The 9288-nt window shown below is 28.9% G+C and overlaps 1 protein-coding gene across 1 annotated transcript; it reads left to right on the top strand.

Annotated features, from left to right (window-relative positions):
- Positions 1-2693: 2693 nt before the first annotated feature.
- Positions 2694-6080, top strand: LOC101510948 (uncharacterized). Its single transcript, XM_004506643.4, has 3 exons — positions 2694-3423; positions 4469-5224; positions 5751-6080. The coding sequence occupies exons 1-3, from the start codon at positions 2728-2730 to the stop codon at positions 5910-5912; spliced, it is 1614 nt and encodes a 537-aa protein (XP_004506700.2). The 5' UTR covers positions 2694-2727; the 3' UTR covers positions 5913-6080.
- Positions 6081-9288: the final 3208 nt, after the last annotated feature.

Raw genomic sequence — 9288 nt, 5'->3', positions numbered from 1 at the left:
CACTATACTGAGATACACGTGCAGGGCCATTAATGCACGGGCTTTTGAGAATACACTCTATGAAAAGGTTGTATGTGGGTTTGATGTCAGAGATAGAGTTCAAGACTACGAGTCACTCTTGTTGAATTTGAATCTTACTTACTATGCAAAGGTTCAAGTCAAGAGACACTTTTTTTATGCACGATCTTATAGAAACATTTGATGCTATTTCAGAAACATTTTTTTAAATTCAAGTGGGAAATTGTTGGAACATAAGTATGTTATAGTGTGAATTTAAAAATGTGTTGAAGTCCCACAATGGAAAGAAACATTTTCTATAAATTTAAGTGGAAAGAAACTTATTTTAAAATTCATGTCCCACATTGGAAAGAAATATCATATTTTGTGTAGTTTCAACTCTATACATACTAAAGTCCCACATTGTTTACAAAACATATGTGAGTTTGCTTCCATCACTATATAATGAGTTTCAAACTATTGTGAAAAGTACACCAAAGTTGGATACTTTTCCCAACTTTCTCTTTTCTCCCTTTTATATTATGTTCGCCTAACTTTCGAGCCACTTCTCCTATTTCGTTCTGTCCCTTCGGTTTTTAGAGCGATTGTTATGCCGCAGTCCCTTCGATTTTTAGAGCGGTTGTTACGTCGTAGTCCCTTTGGTTTTTAGAGAAGTTGTTATGCTGCAGTCCCTTCGATTTTTAGAGCGGTTGTTATGATGTAGTTCCTTCGGTTTTTAGAGCAGTTATTATGTCGTAGTCATTTTGTTTTTTAGAGCGGTTGTTATGTCGTAGTCCTTTTGTTTTTAGAGCGGTTATTATGTCGTAGTCCATTCGTTTTTGTCTTTTTGAGCGGTTATTATGCCGTAGTTATGAATGGTCATAGTATCATATTGAGAGTGACTTTAATTGTCATATTGAGAGTGGCTTTAAGTGTCATATTGAGGGTGTAATTCTAGAACGATTTTCTACGGTGCAATGGAACTCCAATACAATGAATCTGGGTTGTTTTATCTTGGTGACTTCGTGGTTAATAGTTTGTCTTGCACAATTTGGACAGTGCCGTGAAACGTCTTAAAAAGAGCGACCTAGTCCGCGACTCAACCCAGTAATATATTCGGTGGCATAAATTGTGATTTTTAAATAGTTTTCTAAAACTCAAAAACAACACATTTGCTTGAGGTTTGGTTCTATTGGTCCTTTAGTTATGTGGAATATTTGGTGCGCCAAAAATAAGTATGTGTTTGAAGCTATTATCTAAGTCACGAGGTCTATTACTGCAATGATTCTATCTCAACTTCAAGTAGCTAGGACCGTTTTTGTTAATACTATAGGGCAGCATGCTCTTAAACCTTGTCGAGAGATTTCTTAGCAATGAGAAAATCATGACTTTGTTATCCTCAATGTAGATGGGAATGCATTAACAAATCTGAGTTTGACAAGCTTTGATGGTCTAGTTAGACCGCACAATGGGAGCTTCATATTTGGATTTTATGAGTGTTGGCTGTTCTAATATCCTCCAAGCCGTGATTGAAACATTGTGTGTGGATATCAAGTTGTGTTGGGAAATAGGATTTAAGTTTTTCATCTGTTACTCTGACTATTTGGAGGCGGTTAAGTTATTGAGAAAAATGTCTCATCGTTTTCACCATTATTCTATTTGTTGGAGCTCATAAAGGTTTATTTTAAGTATGGATCAAATTTTTTTCTCTCCATTATATTCTTCGGGAAAGTAATGCTTGTGCATATTTCTTTACAAAGATGGATGCTAATATTTCTGAGTTGCTTGTTAAAGTTCATCATCCTCCTCCGAGACTTTCATCGACTTTTTTTGCTAATGCTTTAGGTGTCTCTTTTATTACGGTGTAGTTTTTTTTTCTTTTTTCATGTAACCAAAAAAAAAAAAAGAAACCCTACAAATAATTTATCCATTGTCCTTATAAGCTCGTCAACTATCATCTATCCATAAATTTAAAAGGTTTATATAATTCCTTCAAATTTTTTTACATTATTATAATACTCTAAAGATTTAGGTTAAGTTACACTTTTAATCCCTTAAATTATTTTTAGATTTCACTTTGTTTCCTTAAATTTTACTTGTTTCGTTTTGATCATTTAAGTTACAAAGGATTAAACACTTTACTCCCTCGAATTATTTTGATTCTATTTTAGTGCCTTAATTATAAACATTAAACACTTTAATATATTAAATTATAAATATTATACACTTTGTTCATTTGTAATAGTGTCTATTTTTGTAGCTTAAAGGACTAAAATATTTAATTTTTGTAACAAAATTAATTAAAATGAAACGAATAAATTTTAAGAAACCCACATGAAATCTAAAAATAACTTAAGTGACAAATTTAGTTAAAAATCTATCGTTACTAAATTCCTTTGTAAATTGTTCATATAAATAAAAAGATTTAATTTATATACACCATCAATATAAAAGAATTTTTACATAGTTAATCAATCATAACCCTAAAATCATTAAAAATATTGAATTTTTACTAAAATTATCTCTAAAATCATTCCATCCCATTATAAAAATAAATGAAAATAGAAAACAATCCTTTCATATACTCAATTAATGTGAAGTCTTTTTAACTTTAAACCCATACACCGTATTGTAATCCAGAAATTTAATATATAACTCTCTAAACATTTCCCTCTCTTCTCTTCCATACTTAAGAGACCACAACTTTCAAACTTCTACCAAAATCTTCCAATGGCTTCCCAACAACCACAAGAAGAACCAAAAACCATTCCCCTCAAAATCTTAGTAGACAAAAAAAACAACAAAGTTGTTTCTATAGAAACAACCAAAGACTTCATCGACACTCTATTCAGCTTCCTTTCTCTTCCACTCGGCACCATCATTCGCCTCTTAACCACCACCAACAACAATGACCAACAACAAGAACAAGAACAAGAACAATCAGAATCATCAACGTTCCTCGGAAGCATCAACAACCTCTACAAAAGTGTACAAAACATGACTCCAAACAATGTTTGGAACAACCCTGTTTGCAAACAAATGTTGTTGAATCCAAGGAACTCATGTGAATCACTATGTACGAAGCTTTTCTTGAACATTGATGATACTGAACCATCGAACAAGTTTTTTGTGTGTGATTCTTGTAACAAGTTTACAACTTTTTCAAACCTTGTTTGTGAATGTGGACAACCCACTAATAAGCAGCCTACGATTTTGGATTCTGAGGGTCAAGGGAATAGTGGTGGTGTTAATGTGGATGGTTTAAATGGGGTTTTTGTTAAACAAAATGGGTCAATGTTTTTGGTGTTTGATGATTTGAAGATTGTGCCTAGTTCTTTGGTGAGTTCTATGGAGATGTTGATGGAATTGGGGTATTCAGATTTGACTCAATTGGAAGAAGTTACACACAGCATTGGAAAGCAAGAGGTAATGGTGCTGTGTTGTATATTGTGAACTCTATTTTGCAATGTGTATTTATCTCATGATTTTCATGTCCCAATTACATTGAACTTGTTATTTTATTTTATGGTTTAGAGTTTGTAGAGTAAGAAAATTTCAAAAAAAGTTTTTGAAATTTTGAATCATGGTTCTAAATTGAGGTTACGCTGCAAATGTTGATATTTCAATCAAATGCGGTAAATGTGGCATATGTGACTAGTTGCGATGTTGTTGCAGAGACTTCTAGAACTTTCATATTTTGGTAGGAATTGTAGTTGCAGACCTCAATTTAGAACTATATTGTGAATCGTTGGTTATTTTAGTCTACGTTAGTTAGAACTCAAGCGTTAACAATGACTTTCAAAATGCTATTCAAATTCTGTGTAGTTCGAACCAAAATAACCGATGATTTATGGTTCCGGTGCCTTTTCTGAATTTTTCTTGTTTCAGGGACTAATTTAACAATGTGTCAATGTCCTACAATTTTATTTGAACTTGCATTGAATCTTTTGACCGTTCTTGAATTATGAATCTTCACCGTATAACTTGATGATTTTAGGGTAGTTTGTATTTTGCATAGTGTCTATTTAGTATTTAAAAGTTAGAACCTCATAGGATAGTATTCAATTAAGAAGGTCTATGTGAGAAAGAAAAGAAAGGAAAGTAAGAAGTGAAATTGAGCAGTTGTAACTTATATAGCTGGAAACTAACAGAATAACAGAATGTAATAAGTTGGAGGGAATATGTAATGGGTCGTTGCAGAAGCAAGTAAGAATTGGAAGAGTTTAAGGGCACTCTTGAATTAGCCTAGAGTGTATTACTTTCTTTTCCTCTTATCTTATTGATCCTGAGGAGTGAAAATGGAAACAGATTAAAAAGGGATGAGTGAAGGAGGGAGAAGACACACAATGTTACTCTGATCTGTTGACCGTTTGGTTTTCTTAATATATTGTATTTCTGTTATGTAATATGAACTTGTTAGTGAATTTATTTTAAAAAAGGTTATATTGGTGTCGTTTGTTTTTTATTACAGATATTGAAACTCCTCAAGTATACCTTAACCTCTCAAGAGCCTCTAACAAACACAATTTTGAAAAGTAGCTCTAAGAACAAAGAAATCCCACCAAACCAATTTGCATCAGCAATCAGAGAAAGGCCTTGCACTCGCGACATCAAAATGGACGTTAAGCTAATCCGAAGTAAATCTCAGAAAAAGATAGTCTTTGCAGAAGCCAGTGAAAACTTTGTCGACTTCATGTTTAGCTTCCTTACAATACCATTAGGTTCCATTGTAAAGCTTTTGGATGGTAACACTTTTGTTGGATGCGTTGATAATTTGTACAAAAGTGTAGAGTCCTTGGACTCTTCGTGGTGTACGGATTCGCGCTCCATGTTACTCAATCCCGGTCTAGCACCGCAGTTTGGTTGTCCAAATCAGCCTCTCAACATTTCTGATGTAGAAACACCAACTACATATTATTATGGTACAGGGTCAAAAAAGCATGATCCTTATTATGGAATGAGACAAATACAGTTCGTGGGAGGAGTGATTTCTAAGTCATATGGATCAGTTTATGAGGCAAAAACCTTGACTTCCCTGGATCCAAGATCGCCCAACAGATCGAATAACAATGTTGTTGGATTTGTGAAGAGACCGACATTGTATGGTGTAGCAGATGATCTAACAGTAAAAGTACTTTCTGGTAGTTCTTGTCTCTCATATTTGAAAGAATTGAGTCTTCCCCTTGATGATCTAGAAATGAAGGTGATAAGCATTGGGGAAGCTGAGGTAAAGTGGCTATTATTTTTGAATGTATCAGTTTTTTCTTGGCTTGAATGCATTTTTAATTTCCTTATATTATCTGATTCACGGTTTTAGTTCTCTTATTTTTAAATTCAAAAATATTATCCTTAAGTTTTTAAAATTTCGTAAATTTTTCCTGACTCTTGAATTTGAAGCTTATTTTTGCTGATGTATCAAGTTGAATAATGATGACAAATCATAGGGTGTTGTGACACTATGCAGATTAAATCTTATTATTTTGTTTCCCATTTTTTTATAGTATTGTTAAAAATGATATAACCCTAAAAATATCTTTATTTTTCAAAAAATATGCATTTCTACGTCACTCAACAACTAGTCAACTCATTATTCAACATGACACATCAGTAAAAACGAGCTCAAACTTCAGTAGTGCGAAAATTTTCAAAAATTGGAGACTATTTAAAACAAACCGAAAAATGCATTTAAGTCTTTTTTTTCTTTGTTGTTTTAACTTCTTCAATTCCCCTCCCTTGTGGTTTGCACTTTGCAGGCTTTGAGCCTTCTTGCAGCTTCCTTGACATCCAAGTTTGCACTAACTAGTGGACTAGAAGATTTTCTTAATGTGCCAAAACAAGAATCAAATTTGACATCAAAGTATATACAAACTAGCAGGCTTGATGAACTTACAAAGGAGCCTAAACCAGAAAACTGAATTATTAATGAGTTGCATTTCTAACCATTGTTTTGCCCAATAGTTAGAAGATTTTGGACCTTAGTAATATCAATAGTTTATGGTTTCCCTTTACATATTAATACTACTAACTAGTTTTTGATTCTTCTATTCACTTTTATGGATTTGGTGGTGAAATACTTTTACAACTATAATAGTAAACTAGTGGAAAGTCGGAAATTAATGTGTCTATCTGTCTAATTTTCTATTGTTTTTAGTTATAGATATACTTTTTATTGTGTTTCATTGCATATTGTTGGTTTTAATTGAATTCAATTACTTTTTTAATATCTATTATTAAAAATTTGTTATATGGATTTATCTAAATTCAATTTCGATATCGATGTTTTTAAATTTAACATTTTATCAATTCATCTTTTAATTTCTTTTTAGCCATTTCTCAGTTTGAAGAAGATGATAAAGATGGTGAAGAAAGGGATGAAAGTTGCTGAAGAAACCTAATTTTTTTTTTTTATAAAATATAATTAATAAAAAATATAATCCTGCACGTGAACATGTATTTAACGAGGTCAGACGGAAATAAAAGAAAAAAATACTTAGTCCTGCACGTTGAGACTTAAATTGAACTAATCAATAGATATATAAAAACTTCAAATTTATGTAAAAGTCTCGGTTTACTTACTAACTGTAGTTAAATTTTTTTGGGGTAAAATTAGTATACTGGGGTGTGTTAAGTCAAATGAAATATCATCTTTGTCTCTATTATAAGATCCTTTTGTATAAAAATTTGAGAATAAAAAAATGCATTAATCATAAAATACATTGATTATTTTTTTTATCTGTAGAAGAAATGATAAAGAAATTCGTATACAATTGATGGTGGAATTTGAATTTAATACAAAATATGCAATCCAACAATTATCAGTTAAATTAAATCTTATATATACATTAATTATATTTTTTAATTGAGTAAAATATAAATTTCGTAAAAATATATCTAATTTATTGAAGAAAATTAAAATACCAACCATTTTTCTCTCTTAATAATAGAATAATAATTTTGAAAAGAAAATGCATATTATTGACAAATTTAATATAAAATTACTTTTTCTTTAATTATTGTGCATTGATAAAAAAAAATAATAGGCATACATATATGGACAAAGGTAGTATGCTCTTTATTTTTATTTGACTTTGTTTGGTAAAAAACTGCAGAGATAACGAATAAGTTAATTGACACTAGATAACCTTATAATTAATAGTGGATTAATAGTTGATAACAGGCAACATATATATTAACATTGAATTTGAAGTATTTAAATTGATTGTTAAGTATAAAATCATCTAAACATATATCTTTCAAGTGAGATAATGAGGTAAAAATTAGAAAAAAATATAAAATATACGTTTTAAACTATAAACTCATGCTATGAGTTTATACGTTATCTTTTTATTTAGTCTTAATATGTTAAGATTAATAATATTATCACATTGCATTGTAGCATATCTACATATAAGAATAATTGAAATGACATGCCTTTAGATTCTGCAAGGTGAACAAGAATGAGTGGTGAATTATCTTAATCGTGGTTTACGTTTTAGAGCGTTAGAATTTTCCGTTTAATGAAGATAACAATTTTATAATTAAGCAGTTAAGGACATGAATCTCTTATTAATCTTAATAGAATGATTCAATTCATTACGGTCCATTAAACAATAAAAGTCAAATATATATTCAATACTTAATACTAATTAACCATAATTAATTAATAATTTTTAAATAATAGATTATTGTTAATCTATAATTAATTAATTAATTAATAATTAACCTAAGATTACAAAGAGACACAATTTAATTTTTTTTTATAAATAAAATGATATAATTACTACAGATATTTACACGCAACTGCGAGATCTCGAAATATCGAAATTTGTTTAAAATTATAGTTTATCTTATTATAATAAAAATAAAATTGATATAAAAGATTGGGACCATCAGATCAAATCAATTTTGGGATGACTACAACTGATTTTGATGGAAGCATATTTTTTGAGTTTTAGTTAAATAGAATTGATTCTTTATTCCTTCAAAAATAAAAAGTTGATCCTATATGTGGGACCTATGTCGTGTAGATTTAAATTTATTATTTTTAAAGTGATTGTACGTTAAGCATGTTTGATTAGTTTGTCAGAGAATGCAAACTTGTTTTACGTAGTTGGAAACGCTAAGCTAAACCAATTTATCAATTAATTAGACGAGAAACTAAAATGATTAATTATCATTTTTGTCATATTTTATTAGATGACTCTATCAAATAATTTTACAATGTCATTGCATATGGTTAAATATTAAAGAAAGTGAAAAGAAATATATATATATATATATATATATATATAATGAAATAATTTTTTTAAGCAAAAATTAATTAATATAAAAATATAAAATTTTTGTATTGGATGACTGTATAAAATATAAGTAAGATAAAGGGAAAAGAAGAATAAAAAGAAGAGAAACTAAAATAATTAATTATCATTTTTATTATTTTTATTGAATGACGGTATAAAATAATTTTACAATGTTACTGCATGAATATGATTAAATATTAAGAAAAAGAGAAAATCTATATATATATATATATATATATATATATATATAATGACATAAAACTTTTTAAACAAAAATTAGTAATATTAAAAAAGAATAAATATAAAAATATAATATTTGTAGTTTATTAAATTGAAACATATTCTTTGGTGAAGTTTACTAATTTATATCCACTCATATTTTAGTTGGTGAAGTAGTAATCTATACTTTTTTTAATTTAGACTAAACTAGCAAAATACTTATGCTTATGTGCAAGTCTGTGTCGTTGCCCGTAAATTGAATAATTTGACTTAATATAAAATTAGTTAATATTAAAAAAGAATAAATATAAAAATATAATATTTGTAGTTTATTAAATTGAAACATATTATTTGGTGAAGTTTACTAATTTATATCCGCTCATATTTTAGTTGGTTTAAATTAGTAATCTATACTTTTTTTAATTTAGACTAAACTAGCAAAATACTTATGCTTTTGTGCAAGTCTGTGTCGTTGCCCATAAATTGAATAATTTGACTTAATAAAAATAAATATTAATCTTTAAAAATAATTTTAATGATTAAATAAATATAATAATAAAAAACTTAGATTAAGATAAATATTAAAAGTTTGAAGTCATCCATTAATTCATCTTTTGATCTATTAAATTTTTGTATGTTATACTTTTTGTTGTCGACAAAATTATAATTTTCTTGTCGTTGATTGAAATACTTGTAAATAAAATTTAGAGATAGTTCACAAAATTCTATAAAAACAAGTATGACATTCAAGGTTGAAAGGTGAATTCTATAA

The sequence above is a fragment of the Cicer arietinum genome, chromosome 6, assembly GCF_000331145.2.
Source record: "Cicer arietinum cultivar CDC Frontier isolate Library 1 chromosome 6, Cicar.CDCFrontier_v2.0, whole genome shotgun sequence".
Lineage (NCBI taxonomy): Eukaryota > Viridiplantae > Streptophyta > Magnoliopsida > Fabales > Fabaceae > Cicer > Cicer arietinum.
Note: the sequence above shows the minus strand (reverse complement) of the source record. Positions and strands in the feature narration are given on the sequence as shown.